At 36.1% G+C, this 27,673-nt stretch overlaps 1 protein-coding gene across 1 annotated transcript in view; it reads right to left on the bottom strand.

Annotated features, from left to right (window-relative positions):
• Positions 1-27,673, bottom strand: part of fstl4 (follistatin-like 4) — a 227,200-nt gene that overhangs the window by 62,031 nt on the left and 137,496 nt on the right. The window contains exons 5-6 of the mRNA XM_048166722.1: positions 16,735-16,916; positions 11,872-11,992 (exon numbers count right to left, since the gene is read on the bottom strand). Of these exons, the coding sequence (XP_048022679.1) occupies positions 11,872-11,992; positions 16,735-16,916 (303 nt within the window). The remainder of the gene's footprint in view (positions 1-11,871; positions 11,993-16,734; positions 16,917-27,673) is intronic.

The raw sequence follows: 27,673 nt of genomic DNA, 5'->3' as shown, positions 1-27,673 counted from the left end.
GGCTGAGATAAAAGCGGCCCACATGCGGCGCGGCGAACAGCCTGGAGCCGCTCCACGATCATCAGAATGCTGCCGCAGCACTTGTGCGTGTGTACATGTAAAGCGTGAGAGAAACTGACGCTAAACGCTCTTTTCTGCGCTGCCAGAGTTTACATGTGGATTAATAAGAGCTGGAGTCATCAAGAATGTGAATTTGGGAAATTACAAATATGACCTCCACTCTGGTCCATGTAGATCCACAGGAAACTAGGAATCAGGGTTATTATAGTTAACTGAAAAACATTTTGTTGCTTGAAATAAAATAAACGTTCACTGAAATAACATAACTTAAACTCCCTCAGAATCTTTTTTTAGCAAACCACAACCATCCAATCAATTCCCCATGATCAAACTTAAGCTCCGCCCCACTTTTGTTCTTGTTCCAGAAGCCGTTTCACTTATACAGTGCTGGTCAAAAGTTTGGAAACATTAAGGTTTTTTAATGTTTTTGAAAGGCTGCATTTATTTAATCAAAACAGTAAAAACAGTGAAATATTATTCCAATGTAAAGAAAAGGTGTTTTCTATGTGGATATATAGTAAAGTGTAATTGTATCCAGTGATCAAAGCTGAATTTTCAGCATCATTACTCCAGTCTTCAGTGTCACATGATCCTTCAGAAATCATTCTGATATGATGATTTGATGCTCAAGAAACATTTATGATTATTATTATCAGTGTTGAAAACAGTTGTGCTGTTTCAGATTTGTGGAAACAGGATTATTTTTCAGGATTCTTTGATAAATAGAAAGGTCAAAAGAACAGCATTTATTTCAGCATTTATTTAAAGTGCCTTGGCTGAATTAAAGTAGTAATTTCTTTCTTTTCTAAATCTTTACTTAACCCAAACTTTTGAATGGCAGTGTATCATGATTTCCACAAAAAAAAAAAAAAAGAAAAAAGAAAAAAAAAAAAAAGAATAAATTACATATACTCACATTGAAAAAAGTTTGGCAACACTTCAGTATAGGGAACACATATAAACTATTAACTATGACTTTTCCCTCAATGAACTCCTAATTTACTGCTTATTAATAGTTAGTAAGGTAGTTATTAAGTTTAGGTATTGGGCAGGATTGAGAATGTAGAATAAAGTCATGCAGAATAAGACAGTAATATGTGCTTTATAAGTACTAATAAATAGCCAATATTCTAGTAATATGCATGCTAATAAGCAACAGGTTAAAAGACCCTACAATAAAGTGTTACCAAAAGTTCTTTTAAATGGTAATAATATTTCACAATATTACAGATTTTACTGTATTGTTGATCAAATAAATGATACGGAAGAGAATTAGGGCCAAGCAATAATAAAAATAAAAAAAAAAACACCTCGAGATTAAAGTTGTTAAATTTCGAGAAAAAACTTGTTAAATTTCGAGAAAAAAGTCGAGATAAAATGTTGAGAATAAAGTCATTGAATTATGAGAAAAAAGTCATTAAATTACGAGAAAAAAGTCATAATTTAACGAATTTGTTCTCGAAATTTAACGACATTTTTCTCATAATTTAACGAATTTGTTCTCGTAATTTAAGGACTTTTTTCTCAAAATTTAACGACATTTTTCTCATAATTTAACGAATTTGTTCTCGTAATTTAAGGACTTTTTTTTTCGAAATTTAACGACATTTTTCTCATAATTTAACGAATTTGTTCTCGTAATTTAACGACTTTTTTCTCGAAATTTAATGACATTTTTCTCATAATTTAACGAATTTGTTCTCGTAATTTAACGACTTTTTTCTCGAAATTTAACGACATTTTTCTCATAATTTAACGAATTTGTTCTCGTAATTTAACAACTTTTTTCTCTAAATTTAACAACATTTTTCTCATAATTTAATGAATTTGTTCTCGTAATTTAATGACTTTATTCTCAACATTTTATCTCGACTTTTTTCTCGTAATTTAACGAGTTTATTCTCGAAATTTAACAACTTTAATCTCGAGATGGTTTTATTTTTTTATTATTGCTTGGCCCTAATCCTCTTCCGTAAAATGAAGCCTTGGTGAGCAGAAGAGACTTAAAAGATCGTAATGTTTCCAAACTTTTGACCAGTATTGTACGTCACAATAGGGAAGAAAAGACGATCACGATGTCATGCTGACTTTAAAAGTTTCTCAATGAGTCGATGTTCTGACGATGAACCTGGAAGCGCTGGACGTAAACAACATATGAGAATGACACAGAAGAGAAGAGATTGTTGAATAAAGTGCTTTGTTTTTGCGCACAAAAAGTATTCTCGTCTCTTCATAACATTAAGGTTGAAGCACTGCAGTCACATGACTGTTTTAACAATGTCTTTAGTACCTTTCTGGACCTTGAAAGTGTTGATTATATCCTCTCAGATTTCATCAAAATATCTTAATTTGTGTTCTGAAGATGAACGAAGGTCTTTCGAGTGTGGAACGGCAACAGTACAGAAGTCGTTGATCTATTTTTATGACTGTCTAATGGTACTTTTTGTGTATTTTGGAGCTTGACAGCTGTGTCAGGAGGGAAAAGAGCTGTTCATACAAACCTGTTCACTCATACAGGTTTGAAACGACGTGAGAGTGACGAAGCAATGGCAGCACTTCATTTTTGAGTCAGCTGCTCAATATCATTTTATCTCTAGATATTATAACCCGTCCCAGCACACCTCTCCTGAACAACATGATTTGAGGAATCATTCATGATTGAATCAAACCCGCCGGTATCCAAAGAAGCTGCAGAAATGTGCATTCATCAAACCTTTTGCCAGACTGTGAAACACGTTAAGCTTTGGGAGGATTCCCAGACACACATTTACACCTCCTCCTGCTCTCATCGCGTGGCACATAAATCAGATCTTTACAGAGATTACGGTGGCTCAGACTCTTCCGGATGACTCACGTTGTGGCACGCATTACAGGACGCATGGCTGATTTTATTCTGGCTGACAGCTGGCTCTTCACATCGAGCCACAATGGATGCAGGACAGGATATGACAATATCGGCAATGACAGCGGCGGCTTGTGTCCATCTGTTATCAGGAGAAAAGGGTATTAAAACTTAAAGCCGTTTCAAGACATGCTGTAATTAATTAAACCTGCACGACTGACACGCTTAGTTACCACGGAAACCGTCCAGGTGCAATTAGTCACAAAAGCTGATATGAGTAAACATCAACTTCAAAGAACAAGAACTTCAGGTGTCTGCCAGAGTGAATGCAGATGTGATTTATTCCACGAATGTTCCCTAAAGCAGTGAAGAAAACACCTCAAACCCAGTCTGTGTTGATGCTTCAGGAGTGCAATGATCACTAGCTTTATTCACAAACGTAGTAAGCAGCTTACAGCTTCTTGTGGAAAAAAGAAGTGTGCTTAATTGTACTGAATGTGCACTTGTAGTGTACTCCAAAACTTAAAAGTAAAAACTGTACACTTAGTACACTTATTTTGTGTTGACTAACACACTTAAGCACAAGTAAAGAACTTGATTGTAATTTTAAATGTAGTGTGTTATTCAATCTTACATTTAAATTTAATACATTTTAACCCTCTGGTGCTCCTCACTGTCACACTTTCCAGACGTAGTGCCAATGATAGCCACCAGAGGGCAGTCCTTTACCGCTTTATGAACTGCATTTCCCATAACCCTTTGCCTGGACTCATTTTGCTTCCTTACATTCAGGTATGTCTCATTATCCTTGCTAACTCTGCCTATATAATCCTTGTGTTTTCTGTCAGTCTTTGCGAAGTCTTGTATGTTGTTAAACTGCATTTCTGAGCGTTATCCTAGTTTCCTGTGTCTTGGTTTTTTGATTCTCTGCCTGTTTTCTGGATGACTCTTTTTGCCTGTGTTTTCTATCCTGTTGCCCATTTTGATTGTTTTCTCGTGTGTTTGACCTTTTGCCTGTAACATGAATTACGATTCTGGATCATAACAATAAAGCTGAAATTGGATCTTCAACACATGAGCAGTACGTAACACTCGTGTGGCGGTCAAAAATGGCCTTTTGCTCATTCCAAAGAAATGAATACACTATATTTTAGTTGTATTTAATATTTTTCTATTTTTTTTGTTTATTTTATGGTACCAAATTATATTTATATAAATAATAATTTATATATTTATATATATTTTATTACTTATTATCCATTTATTCAATTTTTCAATTTCAATGATGTCTTTAGTTCCTTTCTGGATCTTGAAAGTTGATTATATTGCTGTCTATGGAGTCATATACCTCTCTGAAGGTCTTACGAGTGTGGAACGGCAACAGTACAGAAGTCATTGATCTATTTTTATGACTGTCTAATGGTATTTTTTGTTTTAAGCTAACTTAAAAAAGTTATAGAAGTTCAAATTTATAGTTATGAAAAATGCACAAAAGTACTATTTTGATTTTTATATGTAATGTTTCCAAAACTGTGAGAAAATCAAATCCATAAATCTAAAATTTGATCAAATTTGATGTTGATATCTCAAAAAATGAGCTTTCAGTAAGATTTTGTTTGCGTGCAGACAAAATCTAGTCTGCACGCAAACAACTAGTCTGCACGTTTCTAATGCGCCCAATTTAGACACTGAGGAGTACAAGTGTGACTATATTTTTAGGACCATTTAACCTTTTCGAATCATGTCCAAGATCTTGTATCTTCACATATTAAGTGTCAAAACCAAGTTTTGTAGCCTAAAAAAAAAAGTTTTTAGAGGGTTAAAAATGCGTAATTACAAATACATTTAAATAAATGATACAAGTTTCAGAAGAAATGATGTTAGAGCATATTTCAGTTTACCATAAATGCTTTAGTTTACTAAATATTTCAAAGACAATACAAGTAAATCTGAAATTACACATAAAGACGAACATACAGTAAGTGGGTCAAAAAAGCTCTCAAACATTCAGCTAATGGAATTAAATAAAACATTGAAACTAATACATTTTCATTTAATTGTAAATAACATGCAATTATACGTGTTAAAAAACATTATATTCAGTATATTCTTTAAAAAAATATTATTTCCATAATAAGTACTCTTTATAAAAGTACTTCTGTACTTCTTTTTCACTGGGGCTACCTAGACAGTATTTTGAGGCTTTATAGATATGCTCTTGATGTGAATGTAGGCAGAAGCATTACACTATCTCATTTAAACAGTATCACTTTTAACTTTCACAAAAAAGTCAATCCCACAATGCATTGTGTGGCAAAACCTTTATCCAAGACAGAGGATGAGTCACAAGAAATGCACTAATGCTCATGCACTCCATTAATAATATTATGCTATCCGTTTTTTGCATGTCACACTCATTAGTGTACTTCATTAGTTAGCTCAGCAACATGTCAACATCAGACTCCACTGGAATCACAGATTCACGCTGCAGAATTTGTGTGGTTTCTGGAGCGGCTGCTTCATTTGAATGATTATGAGGTTCCACTTCAGTTAGCGAGGCGCTAATGTCTTCGTTCGATGTGTTTAATTAACTCCTTGTCTAATTCAGTAATTCAGCCCCTAGTAAGACCTGCGACCCCCTCTGATATGCATAAACCTCGGCTGACCTGTGGCTCAGATTCGTCAGACGGGACAGACCGAGAGACCCGCTAACCTTCAGCGCCGCTGTCATGCACAGGAGCCCTGCTCTCAGCGGGACCTCTTTCTCAACCAATTACACCCGTTCACTCGTTCCTGCACCCGGCTGCTCTTTATCTTCGGCTCTTTGTCAGTAAGACTCCTCGTAGGTGATCATCGATCGTCTGTCGCAGTTGCTCAGGCTTCGGCTGGTTGCTTTCAGCAGGTAGAGCGACTCTTTTCTGGAGGCTCTTATATTTGTCCTGTCTGCATCTGTGCCCTTGTGAAAAAGAAGATCTTGTGCACTTGTGTTGAATGCACACTTGTAGTGTACTTCAAATTTGACAAGTATATACTGTATATATTTTTTTTCTGTACTTAAAGAGAGTACACTTTTGAGTAATGTCAAATTAAACATTATACTATATTATAGTACATTTTAAAAGGTGTTTTAATAATCTTTTGTCGTGCTTTAGAGAAGTGCACTTATTGATGTGTTGACTAACATACTATAATTTTAACTGTTATTTAATTTAACAAGTTAATATATTTTAAATGTGCTAAATTGCAACTTCATCTTTATGTGTAATTACAAGTATATTTCAATACATGACATACAAGTTTCAGTAGAAATAAAGTATATTTTAGTTTATCATAAATTATTGTCAGTAAATTCATCAGTACAATTTAACCATATTTCAAAAACTAGAAGATTATGAAAAGTCATTTTAAGTTAGTCACAAAAAGTACTGTTGAGTTCAACTAATAGCATCAAATATATATTTAAATGATAATAAATTTTCATTTAATTGCAATTAACATGCAGTTAAAGGGGTCATAATTTGAGAAATCAACTTTTCCTTGAGCTTTTTAGATATAAGAGGTCATCGTACTATAAGAATATCCTGTAAGTTTCAGAATTGAAAACTTCCTTGTTAGTCCAATAAAAGCTTTTATTGACACCAGACCCAGAGAACGACTGATCCTGGAATGTGTCTATAGATAGGTGAAACTCCGCCTCCGCAGAAGAAATCAATGCCTATTTCATTGTTGCAAAATTAGCCCCGCCCACTGGTGTGTTAGTGAGATGAGGAGGAGAGAAGAGCGATACAGGACTAAAATAACATTACCTTTCAAAGGATCCTAATGCAAGAATATGGTTATTTATTTTCAACAATGTGAATGTCTCAGTTGAGCTTTATTTATTTGTATTCAGAACATTTCACTGTGGATTCTTTGGTAAATCAATCGCATTTTGGCGCAAACAGACTTTTACGATATGGACTTGACAGTAATGCAACAACATGTCAGTAACTGTGTTCATTCTAATGCCTGATCTGATATTAATGATTCATGTACAGTCAGATGATCTTTGTCTGTGTGTCAGTAAATCAAACCAGTGACTAAACGTTCAACTTCACCTTGTTTCTCTTAGTAGGATGAAAATAATCTGATATTTAAACTGTGATTAAATTATATATATATACAGAACGCTCCCTTTGCAATCGCTGGAGCTGTCAATCAAACAGAGCGAGTTTATCAGTAATTGAGTTCTGAACTCGCGCCAAAACTCCCGTTTTATTCAAAAAATCTCTTAGTTAGAATGTGTTTGCACTGTTAGTTATGATGAAAGCATTCGTAAGTGTGCAGAAATTGAGTTGCAATGATGAGATCACTGCTTTCATGAGCTCAACAACATGTCTGTGATCGACTACAATGTTCATCACTGCAACCTTTCATGCCACAATCTAAATATGATGCCATAGATCTAAATGTAATGCAACACTTTTCACGATTAGTTAACCTTGAGAGCTGTAATAATAAAAACATGCTAAAAGTTTTAGAGAAAGTAATATTTAGCTATTTCATATGCAAACATGTCAGCCAATCACAGCAGTGGGCGTTCACACTGAAGTCTCACAGAGACACACCCCTAAAAACAGAGCGTTCAAATGAGAGGCTAAAACCAGGGTAGGAAAAATGCCTTTTATTTCTAAATTATGACCATTTTTGATGTAAAAAGCATACTAACATTATAAGTGCACCCCAGGAAACATTATAAAACAATAAACCAACACAGTTCGTGACCCCTTTAAGTGTCTGAAAACATTACATTCAGTTCACTCTTAAGTATATTCTTTCAAAATATGTTATTTCTGTATGAAGTACTCTTTTTATGTAAGCTAAAGTGTACTTCTTTTTCACGAGCATGGTTCTGTCTTTTTGTATGTGTAATAGGCTGTTCAGGGCCATGAAAGGGCTGTGGAGCTCTCCTCAGTGCTGATAAGTGTTGTACTATGAAATAATGTATGTGTGTGTGTGTGTGTGTGGCTGTACCTGGAATAATGAAGAACTGAAAAAACCTTATATAATTTGAGTCTGAAAATGGATTTGTTGATTGAAAGCTGCCTCAAAACCGTTTCTATGTGGTTGCTATGGTGTTCTGGCTGGTTTCTAGGTGGATTCTTACTGTCTGACTGATCTTCTGGTCTGTAGATGTGACTCAGGTCCTTCAGTGAGCGTCTGTGGGATTTTTTCAGCCGGTGTAAATGGTGCATCTGATCAGCAGCACACATGATCTGAGGAATCACCGTCAGTATGAACACTCATTTACTGTTAGTAGTTTGTTCGAATCACTAACCTCACTACTTATCATTAGTATTTTTTGGTTCCTACTGTTGTCGTATTTCTGTCCTAGAAACTGAGCCTTATCGGTAGGCTTATGTGTTTAATTTTTGGTATAAGCGCAGATATCCAGTACTGTCAGATTAAATCAAGCTGAAGTATTTTCAGATTAATGTTAAATGAGCTTTACTCTTATGTGTTTGTCACGTGATCTGCTCTATTAAACCTCATGTGTGAATAAACTCTAATGTAAGGTGTAACTTTAACAGTGAGCTGCCTAGACACAAGCTTTACACACTTTTTGACAGATTAATTTCCATGACCGCAGATGCAAATGTTGCCTAATGATACAAATCAGGCAACATAGCCTAAATGTGTTTCTAAGATACCTTATTATGGCCAAATTGTATTTTATTTATTCCTTATGATGAATGCAATCCCAGAAGGCATTTTTACATGCTCAGTGAAAGATTGATTCACGTATTTGTAACTTGAATGTGTCTGGCTTCTGGTGTCATTCTCTTCCAGTTATTTTACCTGTATAAAAACAGTTAAACCAGTTTGACATTGCAAACTAGTATAATTTCATTATCATAATTATAAAAACACTGGTTTGTAGTGCAAATACTTTTACTGTTTTCTGCACTTTGTTATTTCTCTATAGTGGCTAATTAATCAAAAGTATTGCACAATCACAGGAAATAGCTTACTTCTGCAATGCAAAATAAAAATACCATCACTCGATTCTAAAAAGTGTCAACAAAATTAGTTAATGTAATCTTATGGGCTTATATTTTAACAAGTACTTGTTATCAATTTTAATGTTCATTACATTATTATAGTTTGATGCTTATTACCTTATTACATAGTTTTTGTAATATGAGAAATTAGATTTAAAAAAAATGGGTAAGACTTTATTTTAGGGTCTTTTAACTAGTTGCTTATTAGCACGCATATTACTAGAATATTGGCTGTTTATTAGTACTTATTAAGCACATATTATGCTTAATACATTATCTGCATGACCTTATTATATCTTATATCTGTGTTCTGAAGATGAACGAAGGTCTTACATGTGTGGAACGACATGAAGGTGAGTAATTAATGACAGAAATGTCATTTTTGGGTGAACTAACTGTTTAAATCAATCTGCTTGCAATCACATGATCCTCAATAGAGCACAGCTGATTGGTTTCTGCTGTATCAGTAGCCATTGAGCTCACTGCTCAGCCTTCAAATACTCAGTCAGCATTTGCTGTAGCAGTTGCAGCGCGCTTTCAGAAACCCTCCACCTTCCCCAGCTCCACCTGTATAGATCTGCTTCGGGTAATTCATGTACGTTATATTGTGCAGCAGCAGCAGCAGGTCTTGATCACAGCAGTGTGTCGTGTATGTATTGTGCAGCAGCAGCAATAACAAACTGTAGCAGATCTATTCCACCAAAGACCATACATAACCATGTCAAACACTCATGACAGAACTGTCTTTAAGAACCTGTGACAATGCCGAATGGTCAATAAAACTCAAAACGCATTATTGTGTCTTTAAAAATTAATGTTTTTTTCAGCATTTCAGTAGCTGCTTATGTGCAAGTGAAAGTGTGGCCAAGTATGATATCCCATATTTAAAATTTGTGCTCTGCATTTCACCCATCCAAATGCACACACACACACAGTAGTAAACACACACACACACACACACACCGTGAACACACACCCGAAGCATTGGGCAGCCGTTTTTGCTGCGGGGATTGGTGTTTTGCTCAAGGGCACTTCAGTTGTTGGTAATGAGAGTGGAAGAGAGCTCTGTTCATTCACTCCCTTCACCTACACTTCCTGCCTGTACTGAGACTCAAACCTGCAACCTTCGGGTTACAAGTTCGACTCTCTGACCATTAGGCTACAACTGCCCCTGTAGCATCCTATATATGCCTTTACTGACCGAGTAAGAACGTCTCCCCTGAACCAGCTAATGAAGAGCTCGGACCAGCTAACAGACAGCTAATGACTAGATATTGACCAGCTTTTTACAACAAACAACTGAGACAATACATGAAAACTTAACTTCACTTAACCCTCTGGGGTCTGAGGATTTTCGGGGCCCTGGAGACATTTTGACATGCCCATTTGTGTTTTTTCAGTTGTTCATAAACATATTAATGGAAAAAGTGTCATTACACTGTATTCAGCACAAACTAGACTACCATAATATGTGAGGAACATGTAAGTACATGTTTGTGTTTTTGAAGGAATAAAGTTTATGCGTGGTTATTGAAAAAACTAAAAACTTAAGTCACTGAAATAAAGCCAATATTATATATGTGTTCACAAGACTTCTGGGTATTGGAGGTTGTAGATTAGAGTTTTTGCTTCAAAATGATATAAAAAATATCCTGCCTACTCGTTCATATAAAACAATATATTGATTTAGTTTTTGTAAGACACTTTTTGTCAAGAAACACAGTATGCGTGGAGGCGTGAATCATCATGAATAATGGGTCATTTACACCTGAGAAGACAAAAGAATCGCATAATGAGCTCTAATGACCTGCATATCAATGAGCTCTTTCAGTCAGGTAGGCTGTGAAAAAACCCTCTGTGATCATGTCTCAAGCTCATCATGGTGTATATCAAACATACAAAAAAAAAAACAGCAATAATGTGAAATATTATTACAATTTAAAACAATGGTATTCTATTATATACTTTAAAATATAACGTATTTCTGTGATGCAAAGTGTCTGAACAATTATGTTACCTCTGTGGCATTTCATATAGCCTATTAGCTTAAAAGCATGCACATTTGAAGAAATATTGAAATGAATGCTGACATCTACACGATAGAACAATCAAGACCTGTGAAAAATCAATGTAATGCACATAATAAAGCATGAAAAAAAATCTTGTGTCTTTCTCTGACAAACAAACAGAATAGCATAAAGTGGGATCTCCTCAGAGACGCCTGTTTTTATGGAATCCTTTCTCACCAGATATTCTCCCTCATTCCAGATGACATCCTCCAAAATCCCACTGCAGCAACACGGTTAACCTTGAGAAGAGCTTTAGCGATGCAATGTTTTATTACATGTACACTCTTACACTCAACCTGATTACCAACACTGGTCAGTTGGACACAAAAACAAACAGACAACAAGCAGTCCAGTAAACTCCTCATCATTGAGGTTAATGACTGGTGCTGGTTAATGAAGCTGTGTTTTTTTTACACTAGTAGCTGAATCTTAAAGTAAGGGTCACACAGCACCTCAAACACTCTGATTGATCTCCTCATGGAATGGATGTATAATTTTAGTTACAGTTGCTCATTCGTGGTGCAGGACTGTGAATCGCTTTGCCAATTTCTGAAACGAATGAAACGAGAGCGTTTGCTTTATGCGGCGTAGGACGATGGATGATACGAGATAATCTCGGCTTGCCATCTCATCCCTCTTTTTCAGCCAAAAGCACTCATCTCTCATCATCGGGCCATGATTAGCATTCATTGGCCCAAAGGATCAGGTGCTCGCTTCACCGCAAATGTGCTTCGGAGAGAGGCGTAATGGTGCCTGGCTCACTGAGGGCATAAAAAAGAAATCTACAGATTTGCCACATGGTGAGAGAGGCTGATTTGTACTGATGAGTAGTGATGTGTGAGGCGGCGGTGGGACTCACGGAAGGCCGTGTAGAGCTCCTGGAGGGTCAGGTGACCGTCGTTGTTGTAGTCGTCGTATCGCAGGAGGTCTTGCATGCTGCACTCCAATAAGATGTTTTCCAAATGCTCCTTTATGGAGATCTGTGAAAGAACAGGAGGAGTTCAATTAAGTTAAACAGTGTTATTTCATGAATTTAGTTTGATTATAGGTATGGTTTTACGTCTCAACACAGGCGTTCTTGATGCAGATTGGTTGGAACATATGTTATGGGTGTTAAAGAGTTCACCAAAAATGAAAACTGTATCATTGTTTGTTCACCCAGATTTCAATAATGCCAAGAACCAAGCCAGCAGAATCTGAGAATTAGGTTAAACATGAGCTTCAGCGGAGGGGAGGATTATGAAACCTGCACTACTTTCAGTCTCTCACACTTCTAAGGCAACTCATATTATTTAACATCATTGAATCCACCTAAATACAATGATTTATATCAACAATACTAATTTGTATGCATTAAATCAGGTAAATAGCTCTTTAAAGCAACAATCGCAAGTAATCTCTTTTTACAGTGTAGGACTCAATTACCAGCCGCTTTCACACAATAATTCCAGTAAATTACCGTAAAATTTCCAGAATGACTTTACTGGTAAATACACAAACATGCTGTTCATACAAGCAATGTCATTCTGGCTTTTTACCGTTAAGAGACTGTTTACACATCAGCACCAAAATAACGGTAAATTCTGTGATATCAGTCATTGAACATGATCTTGTCTTCATTCACCAACATGAGGAGAAGCACTTTAGGGGTCGCTTACACAAGACTGTTTTAAACTAAAATCCAAAAACGGTAACACTTTACTTGAAGGGCTGTGCATAAGACTGACATGACCCCTTAATAATCATGACATGACGTGTCATGAATATGAAAGAGGTTTTATGCATGTTTATGTTTATTTAACTGTCATTAGCTCAATTATGTCATTTTTAATGCAAAGATGACATTGTTTGAGATGTCTGTGTTATGATAACTTGACATGCACCAATACATCATAACCTGTCAGTGTCTTTGTCATGACATCTTGACATTATTTAGCTTTATGGGTTAACATTACATTAAACTGTCATGTAGTTGGTTTTGACATGAGGCCATTATAATAGTGTCATGAATATTTTTCTGACCACTTTTTTTTTTAGTTGTACAAATTGAACTTGTCATTAAAATGCCATTAAGTCTTAATACTCTGTCAAATAATTTTATAACAGCGTCATGAATAGTTTTAATTTAATAATGTGTGTGTGTTGTTTTTAAAGTTTCCTCCAACAGAAGGTCAGATAATAGACTATTTCAAATTTCTTAAAAAAGATGACACTGTTATAAAATAATGGTAACACTTTATTTTAGGGTCTTTTAACTAGTTGCTTATTATCATGCATATTACTAAATATTGGCTGTTTATTAGTACTTATTAAGCACATATTAATGCTTTATTCTGCATGATCTTATTCTACATTCTTAATCCTACCCAATACCTAAACTTAACAATTCACAATTAATAAGCAGTAAATTAGGAGTTTGTTGAGGGGAAAGTCATAGTTAATCGTTTATATATGTATATATATATGTTCCCTATACTAAAGTGTTACCAAAATAATGTAATGTAATGTTAACCCATAAAGCTAAGTAGTTTCATATTTTTAATATTATTTCATAATTTGGCAGCAGGTATATTAGGCTGCTGTCACTTTAAGACCTGACGCACGGATCCATTATACTGTTACACATGTGTTTTCTTTCTCAACCGTTTACGTTCACTTCAAACATGACTGACTGTGTTTACATGAATACTTGCCAAGACCGGCATTTTGTGTGTATTTGACTGGTTAAGCCCAATAAGCAGCGATAAAGAACTTACTTTAGTGCTGAGAGGCAGCTTTATGTGCGCACACTTTGGGTGTGAGAAGAAAATCTGCAGGAATGAGTAAAATTATGCGCAATACATACAATCCCATGGCGAAATTCAAGCCCTGTTACCAACAATATTCATCCGGAGCAAATGAATCGAGGCGGTTTGTGTGTCACTCGCTGTCGTAGAGAGAGAGAGAGAAAGAGCAGCTGGATATCCATTCTGAGGAAAATGAGTATTGGAAGTGTTTCAGATATTTCAGTGTCGGTATGTATCGAAAACCTATATTCTGACAACACTACATTGCACTTAGTTTATTATTTCAGATGCTTTTTTAAAAGACTACAATTAAAAATTGTTTATATTATATATAAAATTCAACCCGCTAAAGTGGCTAGTAGGACTGACTGTGTCACACACCACTGCTGAAATACACCTGCATTTGGTGGGTGTTAATGTTACGATTTCTCATACTGGGAAATTGGCAAAACTGACTTACCAATATTTTTGAAAGTTCCTGTTCACACATGATCTCTTAATGGTAATTTACTAGAAAAGACTGTACTGAAAATAAAAACCAGAGGACTTCAGTATACTGTAATATACTTTTCTTAGTGGAAGATTTAAGATAATTTCAAGGTAAAATTGTAAAAATATTTTACGTGCATGTATGTATTTATTTGTGTAGCAAGTGAGATAATGTTCACTCTTAGAGGAAAAGGTTCTATATGGAATCTTAAAGGTGCCATAGAATTAAAAATTGAAATTACCTTGGCATAGTTAAATAACAAGAGTTCAGTACATGGAAATGACATACAGTGAGTCTCAAACACCATTGTTTCCTCCTTCTTATATAATTCTCATTTGTTTAAAAGACCTCCGAAGAACAGGCGAATCTCAACGTAACACTGACTGGGATCACTGTCGGGATCATTAATATGTACGCCCCCAATATTTGCATATGCCAGCTCATGTTCAAGGCATTAGACAAGGGCAGCCAGTATTAACGTCTGGATCTGTGCACAGCTGAATCATCAGACTAGGTAAGCAAGCAAGAACAATAGTGAAAAATGGCAGATGGAGCAATAATAACTGACATGATCCATGATATCATGATATTTTTAGTGATATTTGTAAATTGTCTTTCTAAATCTTTCATTAGCATGTTGCTAATGTACTGTTAAATGTGGTTAAAGTTACCATCGTTTCTTACTGTATTCACGGAGACAAGAGCCGTCGCTATTTTCATTATTAAACACTTGCAGTCTGTATAATTCATAAACACAACTTCATTCTTTATAAATCTCTCCAACAGTGTGTAATGTTAGCTTTAGCCACGGAGCACTATCAAACTCATTCAGAATCAAATGTAAATATCCAAATAAATACTATACTTACACGATTAGGCATACTGCATGACGAAACTTTGTAAAGATCCATTTTGAGGGTTATATTAGCTGTGTGAACTTTGTTTATGCACTGTTTAAGGCAAGCGCGAGCTCCGGGGGTGGAGGAGCACGAGGATTTAAAGGGGCCGCAGCCCTGAATGTCGCATAGTTAATGATGCCCCAAAATAGGCAGTTAAAAAAAAAAGAATAAAAAAAAAATCTATGGGGTATTTTGAGCTGAAACTTCACAGACACATTCAGGGGACACCTTAGACTTATATTACATCTTTTGAAAACACGTTCTGCGGCACCTTTAAAGTGTTCCATCAGGCGCTTCATATATAGAACCTTTTAGGAGTTCCATCATAGAATCATTTTATGGATTTAGTTTAAATTTGTTCATTTTTTTTAAAGGCACAATATGTAGGATTTTTAACCAGGACTCTGACTATCGCCTATCATTGACATCACACCTGCTTTACTCTCGATTTCAGGTTTTATTTTGTAGAAACCATGGAAACACCAAAGACGCTTGGTCCCACTTTATATTAAGTGGCCTTAACTACTATGTACTTACATCAAAAAATAAGTACAATATACTTATTGGGTTCATATTGAATTGTAAAACACTTTTTCTGCTATTGAGGTGGGATACGGGTAAGGTTAGGGACAGGTTTGGTGGTAAGGGTAGGTTTAAGGGTAGGGGTAAGGTGTAAGGGAAGGTCAGCAGTGTAGTTATAAATGTAATTACAGAAATTAATTACAGATGTAATTACATGCAGGTGTTTTTAAAATATAAGTACAATGTAAAAACATGTATGTACACAATAAGTGCATTGTATCAAATGATTAATTTAAATGTAAGTACATAGTAGTTAACCCACTTAATATAAAGTGGGACCCGACGCTTTAGTATATTATGTGTTTTATAAGACACGTGAGCAACTGTTTGGACACATTCATTAACAGAAAACTAATCATGTTATATAGATCAACACAGTAAGTCTTCGGCTGTAGAAGACAACACCTCCCATGATTCCACGAAATCAAGGCATCATCAAGCTACGTCTTTGTTTTAAATAAGCGACCTCTAGTGCCGAAAATGTATATATTGTGGCTTTAATTCATTATTTTATTTAAATGTTATGAATTAAACAGCCTGTAAACATACTTTACCACTAGAAAAATCATTTAAGACATTTCACCATGAAATGAAAAAACTGAGTCAAGAATCCTAGAGTTCTACATTAAACATTTTTTTTAAGAGTGTACAGTCAGTCTTGATCCTAAACATTGTATAACAACTCAAAATTGTGTCTTTTTCTCACACAAAGCATCATACGACTTCAAATGATAATAAAAGAGTGGCACACAAATCATATTGTCCGCTTTGGAGGTGGTTGTCTTTTAGAGCTTGACTGTGAACTATCATATAATTATTCGTCAACTTTGGCTTCCACAGAAAAACAGCAGCATATGAGTTTGGGATGACATGAGATAATGACTCTCTGAAGTAATATTCGCTGTAATAAGCAGGATAATGTGCAGTCCTTTCAGAGTGAAGGGAATGACGGTCGGTCCTCTCACCTCTGCCAGCTCCTCGCTGCTCAGACGGCCGTCCTGGTTTCTATCTATATACTTGAACATGGTGTCCACCAGAGTCCTCCTCTGGTCCATGGCGTTCGGTTCCCCGTCCGTGAAGGTCCTGGGCTGCATATCCAGCAGCATGCTCTTCAGCTTGTTGTACTCCGCCATGGTGCACGTGTCGCCTGTAAGGACACACCAGAGGAATTCAATTAGCGGATACGACCGAAGGCAACGAGGAGCCGATTTGCATTTATGCACGGACATGTTTGCAATTTGTATTTCTGGACAGTCGTTCAGCGCAGGGGTCCCAATTAATTCACTGTAATCCTGCGATTTACACTGAAAGACAAAAGGTAAACATTCTCATTTAGACACTTTAGCTGTATCGCAGCTTCTTTCGGCAGTGAGGGATTAACAAGCGTGTTTTAAACTGTCACATTAATTCCCATGCGGCTCCGCAGCACTTATGTCTATGAAAGACGGCGGGGAAAACGAGAACCGTGATTAATCAAGTGTGGTAGTGACTGTTTATTCCTTACTGGCAATAAAATTATGCAAACACAGCCCACCCGCTGAGCCGCTCTTTAAAGACCCCTCGAGTGGGAGGAAGATTGTTTCTTGTATCCGGCACGGAGGCAGTGCGAAATATGACACGAACGGAGGCAGCGTATACAAGGCTTTGCTCGACTGATGAGAAGAGGAAATATGATATGAATAAGTCATTAGGAGACATCCCTCTACATGACGGATCAGAGCTGCCCGCTGAGAGGAGTCTCACTACACCGAACGGAGAGAACAGCAGTCGGCAGTAACTGACCGCCACGGTAGGAACTCAACAATCTCAAACACGCATGATGAAAGGCTGCGGTGTGACTGTCTCGTCTGCTCTCTGGGAAACATCTGAACCGAAGGCCACACGCACACACTGAGGAAAGACGAGCGCGTGAATCTTCATTGTGTCTACACACGCTCGCACTACCTCGCTGAACTGAAGTGAAAACGCACAATTTGAATTAAATTTGTGCTGAGGTGGCAGGGTTATGATTATAGCTGAAGTAAACAGTTGTAATCATAACCTGATGTGCTAAAAGCTTAACTTGATGTGCTAAAATTTCTAAAAGTAAAAACCTTGCAGACCATATTTCTGTAAATACACCAATCGTAAAGTTCTAACAGCCTAATAAACCTGCTGCCGTCTGTCGTCAATGTTAATCAAACAACAAACAAAGAGAAAATCACTAACATGACTTTAATAGCTTTAAACCTCTGGAGTTGACGAACGCGCCGGCACGTTTTTGTGTATTTTTTTCACATATCAGCAAAATCGACTTGAAATACTCTATCATTTATTGTCATACAGATACAAGCAATACATCATTCAAAACTTTTATATGTGTTCAGCTTACAATCAAATCAAAACGTGCTTTTGTAAAATAAAGAACGTTCTTTCTGCCGTCTTGGTCTCTTTGAACTTTTTTCTGGAGCTCGTCACAAAAATGAAACAAAGCTCTGTGGATACTTGTCACACAGACATGAACAGTATATCTATAAAAACATTTAAGTGTCAAAGAGAGAGATGTCCAGTTGTTCTTGTGTTAGCTCATTATCTGTTAATATGAACACAGCGAGTGCTATTCACACGTAATGATCTGAGGTACCCACATCAACTCTATAAAACTCATCACATTTCATCAGGATAATCAGATTCATTTACTTTGCATCATTTAAGGATGCCGTGAAGGAAGAAGAGCGCAACTGTGGTTTTACTTTCATTTTGAGGAGTAACTTGATCCAGCTGAGGATATCATTTCTGACATATTTTATACATAAACATGCACATATTTACTAGTTTGGCTTTTCCAAAATGATTGCTATACTGAAATTGATAATAGCCAGTGTATATTTAACCCTCTACAGCACAACGGAAAGTTTTCTTAAGCCCTATGTTTAGTAATTTTTTCTTTAAATGATTACAACCAATTAGAAAGGTCAAGAAAGTACCAAAGAACAGTTCAGTAAGGTGTTGGAGTCAATATCAAGCACCATTTAAAGGTCCTGTTCTGACACACGGTCACAGGTGCACATGGTGTGAGAAGAAGGAAATATTATTTGCTTTAGTAATCTTATTTAACATGACATGAACTGTACATAAAAAAAAATATGCATGAAGGTGTACAAAAGCCTTTTGTAAGGTTTTATGAAGTTTTTTTTATTTTGCATGTTCAGAAATTCAGTTTCTCTTTTCGTTGCCTCAGGGCAAAGTTGTGCGATAAGGGGTACTTTTCGAGGAGGTTTTAGACAATACCTCACATTGGCAACAATGTATTATAAGAAGGGAAGATGCAAGGTTCCTGGGTGTGCAGAAACACCCAAAGTGAAAAATTGTAACATACACCACTATTTCACAGCAGAGAAGAACTGTTCTTTCGTACGGAGTGAAATCTTATTACATATGGCATGACACTCTACATGATACAGACATATGCATGTATCAAATTCAATATATCAATGTCTTTCAAGTGTTTTTCCCTTTTTACTTAATGATTTCTTGAATTTATTTATTTTTTTAATTGATTTTGATGATAATTTTCTCTATGACTTGTTCCGTTGTCGCACAATGTTGCTTCTTCCTGGGTTAGTGACATCACAAACCCTAAAATTTACATTACAATCCTCATTTTGTCTGCATGAGATTCTCCAGCTTTGTTGTTGTTGAGCTGTTAAAGCTCCGCCCTTTTCTGGAAAGGGGGCGGGAGCAGCAGCTCATTTGCATTTAAAGGGGCACACACAAAAACGGCGTGTTTTTGCTCACACCCAAATAGAGGCAAATTTGACAAGCTATAATAAATGATCTGTGGGGGATTTTGAGCTGAAACTTCACAGACTGTCTGACGACTTTGATAGTATTGTACAATAAAAGTTTATTTGATGAATATCTGTCGGCTCCTCTTCTGAAGGGCTGCACTTAACATCCATATAGAGTACAAACATGACTCATTGGTGCTAATGAACATGAGCCTAAATTAGCCTCATTTACAGGACTTATGTAAGACTGATCGACTAGTCACACCCTAATATAACTACATCAGCTATACGTACATTTGAGATTATGGGAGACATATTCTGCTGTGTTTTTAAACATGTCTGTGTTTTCCTGCACCACATTTTGTAGTGTATGTATACCCTCAATGTCAAGCCTGTCTCTTAACATGACATCAGGGTCATACACAAACTTTTTCTTTTTACCCACAATCCTGCGCTGATCAATCACTGAAGACTCTGAGAAGAAGGTGTTTCGTTCGGTTCTTTTCAAACATGGTAATGAAGTACATCTATCACTCGAGTGCTAAGGGAAAGGTCAGTGCTGAAACGTATAAATTATGACATGCCATAAATCTGAGTTAATCCTCAAATATCTCCTTTTTCCTCATGAAAGGTCTCACACTCCACTTCTTTTTTCACCATATAGCTCTTATTTTCACTTCCATTCATACATACACACACACACGTCTACCATGACAAACATTTCAGAGAGAACAATCATATTAGTACATGACTTGCATTGTACTGCATAAACAGTTGTTGTTGTCCAGCAGCATTGTTCTCTCCAACTCTGACTTCTGTTCTGTAAATCAACATGTTCATATGCATAGATTCAATCCAGTTACACATTTCGGATACACTGTTTATATTAACCCAGACTCACTGGAAAAATGCACCTGTGCCAACATTTCTGCAAAATTACCAGGTTGTACCAGGTGAGCCACTGAGCAAGTTTACTGTGTCAGAAAAAGCCATACATATAGAGCTGAGTATGTGAACGTCAAAATGTGTTTGTTTACAAATCATGTACTGTTAAAAGAGTTTTGTGGTCATGACCCCATACCCCTCTAGAGGGACAAATTAAGCTCCACCGCAGTCTCACAAAGTCCTGTGGGAAACACTGACACTACTACAAAACACTGAGCCACTGAAAACTGCAGTGACTGATTCAGTGCTCTGTTAGGTCCAGTCTGATTCGTTTGTCCTGCTGCCACCCTGATGGTCAGAGGCGGACTTAACCATTAGGCAAAGGTAATGCGACCGCCTTGGACCCCGAAAGCCACAATATGTAGGATTTCCACGATTCCGTCCATATTTCATCATACCATACACACACACACACACACAGAAAAGGTTTTCAAGGCAACCCATCAAAATAAAAGTTTGATTATATTACTCTTGATCAGTAAAACGTACATCTTAATGCTATTGTCTGTTGTGTACAAAAACTTTAAAGGGTTTGTTTAATTTTCATTGGAATAAACGATTAATGTTTTATGTCTTCATTTGATAGCCAGAAAAATTTAAATACACAAAACATAATTTCTTTAAAAAAATTCATAGGACCCTATTATTGAACGCAAATGAATAAATTAAGTTGTTTTTAGGAATTCAATTTATTAGATATGTTTTTGAATAAACTTTAAAATGGAATACAGAAAAAAAAAAAGGAAAGCACAGAATTTGGGCTCTAAGAATGTAATTTTTGTTAAACTTTTAATAAATTGCTGTTAAATTAAACAAGTTTCATGATTTCAATTAATTAGACATGCTTTTTGATTAATACATTTAATATAACCACCCAGAAAAAACAAACAAACCTGAATTCAGAAAAAAAAAAAAAAAAAAAAACTGATTTCACAAATGAAAATATGCACCTGAAGCTATAATTATATGGAAGAGGATTAGGGCCAAGCAATAATAAAAAAATAAAACCATCTCGAGATTAAAGTTTCGAGAAAAATCTCGTTAAATTTCGAGAAAAAAGTTGAGATAAAATGTTGAGAATAAAGTCATTAAATTATGAGAAAAAAGTTGTTAAATTACGAGAACAAATTCGTTAAATTACAAATTTGTTCTCATAATTTAACGACTTTTTTCTCATAATTTAATGACTTTATTCTCATAATTTAATGACTTTATTCTCAACATTTTATCTCGACTTTTTTCTCGAAATTTAATGAGTTTTTTCTCGAAATTTAACAACTTTAATCTCGAGATGGTTTTATTTTTTTATTATTGCTTGGCCCTAATCCTCTTCTGTAATAATTAAATACTGAGCAACAATGCATATTAAATGTTTATTGTTGTAAATGGCACTCACTCATTTCTGTGAAGGACCCAAATAGAGGACACATGCTCACTGGCACACTTCATTTTTGGTTGAATTAATCCTTAAGCGTGTAAATTTATAATTTCCTTCAGTTTAATTTAAATTTGTAATTACAATATAAAAAAGTATTTTAAAGTTTAGAATTAGACAGTCTTGCATTGTGTAGACATTACCCCAAAGCACCAACCTACTCTAATACAGTTATAACCTGTTTACACGTGAACAAGGGGTCTACAACAGGAAAGAAAGCCATTATTTATAACATGTACATGGAAAATTTAAAAAATTGGACACAACTATGGGACACGGTCGTGCAGCAAGCAGGCATCACAACAGTGAAAGGAACCTGCAATTGTTTAGGGCCCCCGAATCACGAAATCCGCCCCTGCTGATGGTCCTGCTTTAGACCATCCAGAACAAGAGATCACAAGCTCATCTGATTTCTCTGACACTTTAGCCCCTGTGTCTTCAAAACTTCAACTCATTTCTATTTGCATCTCTCTTCCACCAAGAAAGAAAAATTCATTGGCATTTTGCGCATCTAATGGAGACTAGATGGGAATGTAAAGATGCGTAATCTAATCAAACAGCAGATTTCACAGTGTAATTAACAGAAGCTCTTCTGTTCCTGTACGTGAGGCCGGAGAAGATAATGCCATGGCACTGCTGCAGTGAATAACTGATCACTGACATTAAATACTTCCATGTCTGTAGTTATGCAGCAGGATGTCATGCATGATCAATTATGGTGAATTTATTGCACAAAAACTACATAAACATTCATACTTGCACAGCAGCTCTCTAATGATTATGTAAATTCACTACTTCATACATACTGTAGACTATTTGGTACATCAGTTTATGAGAAGACAATAAACTAGAGAGCTAGATGACTGAACGTCTGCCACATGGAGAATGAAAATCATTCTTCAAAACATGTAAGGACTCATTTTGTGGCGTCATTATCTTGAGGAGCTGTTTCTAACACTGGTGTCACCTAATGTAGTTATAATTATATATTTTGACTTGAATAAACCAGTTCATTTTGATGTCATCACATGAAGCACTTTCTGAAGTCAATAGACAGTCACAATGATGATCAAAAAGCTTTTAATCGCTGAGAGCAAAGCAATCCTCTTGAAGTTAGAAAAGAAAATCTTCAGAAGTGTGCATTCAGTTGACTGTCTGTCTATTAGTGAGAGAATCTGGCCTTTGACAGTCAGACAGTCTGTTTCTGTACATTTATAAGGTTATAAGCAGTATGGCTAATGCCTGTGGATAAATGTCACAAGCGCTGCATATATTTCGGTCTCAACTAGTGGTTGCAATTATCCTGTCCTGTCAGGCATGGCATTTAAGATTAAAACACAGCATTTGCAACTTCAGTATGTTATAAATACCAAATATAAATGGTCTCGTCTCATCTACACCTGAGCGACGCATGCCGTAATCCAACGGCAACACCAAGGTGAACCCTTTTCTCTGGCATTACACGGCTGGACAATAACCTCCGTCGAATCGACAAATAAATCCCCCCAAATGCAGAAGTAGACTCACCCGGCATTTTCCTGACCCCAGAACTGTCACCTGACAAAGGGTTTGTAGGGGAAACAATTGCACGGCTGTCAAACAGTAAATGGATTAAGAGCAGCAGCGCAGGGCGTGATTACGTTCTCAGCATCACACTGAGAGCTGCTGCAGGACTCTGTATGAGCTTCAGCGCTTCTAGAGCTCGATCAATAGTGCTCAGCCTTTAGCCTTTGGAGGCCTCTGGGTTTTAAATGGACTAACTACAGCTGCTGGACAAGAAAACACTCAAATCCTCAATCATCACGCATCTCTGCTGAGATCACCAACATAAATATGAGCAAGTGGGATGACAAAATGTCCTTGAGAAAAAGAAGTACACTTCCAAAAGAATACTTACTATGAAAATAATATCCTTTAAAATATTATACTCAAGTGCAAAACTGAATGTATGTTTTTGTACACTTGACTGCATGTTATTTACAAATGAAACGAACACTCTGGAGTGTTTTGCTGGATTTTCTTCACATAGCAGCAAAATCTGATCTGCCGTCTCTTTCTCCATTCTGATGGTTCTCAGAAAATGAACTGTAACTTAGAGAATACTTATCAAACAAACATGAGACATATGTCTAAAGAAACGCTGAAATGTCAGGTTTTAAATCGTGTAAGTCAAATCGAAAAGAAAAATTATGTGTTTATGTAATCTGTATGAAAAGAGAGCCATGTCAGAAGTCTGTGATTCAGCTCATTATCCGCTAATGCGGCCACGCCCACGGAGCCAGCGCTATTCAGACGCAAATACTGAGGCAATGCATGCATTCATCATCTCAATCGTGTATTTATTGTCTTGAAAAGTGTTTATCTGGATGATATAGCGATCTCTGACCTCTGTTAGTTCCTGGAGAGTCACATGGTTGTTCTTCTTTAGATTAATTTGTGGACTAAAGGTGTACAGAGCGCCCTCCGGCTGCAAGTATGAATTGAAAACACAGTATCCAGCGCTCATATGACAATAAATATTGAATAAATATTACTCTGTATAGAAAATTGACATAAACATATGAGAATCCATCAATATTTCTCCAAATGTGCATGCTTTTAAGCTAAAAGCCTATATGAAATGCCATAGAGGTAACATAATTGTTCAGACACTTTGCATCACAGAAATACATTATATTTTAAAGAATATAATAGAATACCATTATTTTATATTGTAATAATATTTCACAGTGTTGCTGTTTTTTCTGTATGTTTGATATACACCATGATGAGCTTGAGACATGATCAATGTCTCACAGGTTTTTTCACAGCCTACCTGACTGAAAGAGCTCATTATTATGCAAGTCATTTCAGGTCATTATTATGCAATTCTTTTGTCTTCTCAGGTGAGAATCACCCATTATTCATGATGATTCACGCCTCCACGAATACTGTGTTTCTTGACAAACAGTGTCTTACAAAATTTAAATCTCTCTATTGTTTTATATGAAGGAGTAGGCAGCATAATTTTTACATCATTTTGAAGCAAAAACTCTAGTCTACAACCTCCAATACCCAGAAGTCTTGGGAACACAGATTTAATATATATTTTTTGGCTTTATTTCAGTGACTTAAGTTTTTTGTTTTTTCAATAACCACTCATAAACGTTATTCCTTCAAAAACACAAACATGTACATATATGTTCCTCACATATTATTGTAGCCTAGTTTGTGCTGAATACAGTGTAATGACACTTTTTCCATTAATATGTTTATGAACAACTGAAAAAAGCACAAATGTCAGGGCATGTCAAAACTTCTCCAGGGCCCCAAAAATCCTCAGACCCCAGAGGGTTAAGTACAATTTTACATGTAATTTCATAATTACTTCAATTGTCTTTGAAATATGGTTGTATAGCTGGACTTATTGACAAGCATTTTTGGTAAACTAAAATATAATTTAATGTCTTTCCAGTGAAACTTGTGTGTCATGTATATTTGTAATGATAAATTTGTAATTTACTACATTTCATATATTTTAACTTCAAATGTAATATTGAATAACACAGTTAAAATTATAGGTTTTTTAGTATGCTAGTCAACACCATCAAAATGGTGTACTTCTTTAAAGCACGGTAAAATATATGGTGACGCTTTATAATAAATATACAGTAATAAAGTATTGACAAATCATTTGCAAACTATTAGTTAATTACTATTTTACAAACTCTAGTTAATACATTAATAGACTATTTACAAACAGTGAGTTCGTCATTGTCACTGTAATAAATTGTTATTGTCTTATTAGCTCATATATACAGAGTTAGATAATGCTTTTTTAATGACTTGTTAACCATAAATAGTTCTCACTTTAGATTAGGTCACAGAATATTGGAAAATGGCATTAATTAAGTACATTTATTGGACATTAATTGCATTAGTATTAAGTGTTCCTTAAAATGCTTCTCCAAAGCTGAACATAACCATAAATAAATAAATGCTGTTATTATGAAATACGTACTCATTAGATCACATTGTAATTAGGTTTAGGGGTAGGGGACAGAATTTGCACAGTATAAAAATAATTATTTCTATGGAAATCCCCATAAACATGGAAACCCAATAGAGTACTTAAAGAGTTGTTGTAGTAGAGTGTTGCTGTCATGCCGTCATTTTACGCCGGACTGCTTCACAAACGAGGGTCAATTCAACACAAAAGATGAACATGACGGCACATGCTAGTGGATGAGTTGAATCAACTCCACAGCAACTACATAAATTTATCCACTAACCATTCAGAAACGTCTAAAAGTTGTAACTTCTTCCTGAGTCTCTCCATCAGTGTCGACTCCGGTTTGAACAATGTAAGGCTGAAAACTTTCCTCATTTTGGCTGCGTGAGATTCTCCAGCTTTGTTGTTGTTGAGCTGTTAAAGCTCCGCCCTCTTCTGGAAAGGGGGCGGGAGCAGCAGCTCATTTGCATTTAAAGGGACACAAACAAAAACGGAGTGTTTTTGCTCACACCCAAATAGGGGCAAATTTGACAAGCTATAATAAATGATCTGTGGGGGATTTTGAGCTGAAACTTCACACACGCATTCTGGAGACACCAGAGACTTATATTACATCTGTGAAAAGGTTCCCTTTTAAGATCTCTTTTTGAACATTTTGAAGTATCAGAATTTTGGGTGAATACGACTTTCAGTGGAGGAACAAAAAGCTCTCAGATTTCATTAAAAATATCTTCAATTGTGTTTCGAAAATGGATGAAAGTCTTGGAATGGGTTTGATGAGAGAATTTTCATTTTTGGGTGAACTAACTCTTTAAACGGAAATATCGTCCTCTATCACCATTATCAGTAGCAGCACTGTTTTTCTTCTGCCATCGAGTCATAGACTCTCACCCCAGAGGAACCACTTCAGAATATGCTGCCGTTATGACAAACAATACAGAGCACGCATAAAAAGCAATAACATCAGGAGATGCAATTCCACGAGTTTTCTATTCAGAGTGAAGGTGAGAACATGCAGCCGCATTTCAATACACCGCACAAACACATAAATGGCCGTTTATCTGAAACACTCTTCACAACAGTACTGGTCCAGAGCCGATCTCTGTCCCCGAGGGGCTTCCAGACTGATTAACATCGCCAGACTCGTTCAGGTAAACGGGCTGAGTGAAAATCAGCAACTGGGGAGCAGAACTAATGAACGATCTAATTAATAAATCAGCATTCACACGCAGCTGAAGCTCTCAACAATTGAGTCTCATTCATTATTGTATCTGGGTCGAACGTGTCCCTCGGCGTTGGACAAATCCTCACAGACATGTCAATACAAGCACAGTTATGAATTAATGGAAGAGATTCAAAGCTGAACTATTATTGTGTTTAACAGGTTATTTGCGTGACGGAGCGCAACATTTCAGCAATTTAAAGTCAACAGCCTTAAGAGCTTGGTGTCTTCCTGGTGAACCGATGTGAAGGTGTAACGTGTTTTAAATGAGAATGCTAATAATATCAGTATTCTGAAGTCATACGACAGCTTTGCATGAGGTTTAGCATCGACAAAGTCTTTAGACACACAAAGACCGCAGTACTGATGAAAGGGAGAGAGTGCAATAGAGCGCGACAGTCGGGGTCCAGCAGTAAAAACTCCATTAATTTTATCCAAAGAGAAATTGATTTTTAACAATAACTTTGAAAACAGATCTACTGTGAGCAACAGCGTTGTTAATGGATGGTATTTGTTTCTGTTAAAGCTGTAAGCCAGCATT

Source organism: Megalobrama amblycephala, linkage group LG18 (genome assembly GCF_018812025.1).
Source record: "Megalobrama amblycephala isolate DHTTF-2021 linkage group LG18, ASM1881202v1, whole genome shotgun sequence".
Lineage (NCBI taxonomy): Eukaryota > Metazoa > Chordata > Actinopteri > Cypriniformes > Xenocyprididae > Megalobrama > Megalobrama amblycephala.
Note: the sequence above shows the minus strand (reverse complement) of the source record. Positions and strands in the feature narration are given on the sequence as shown.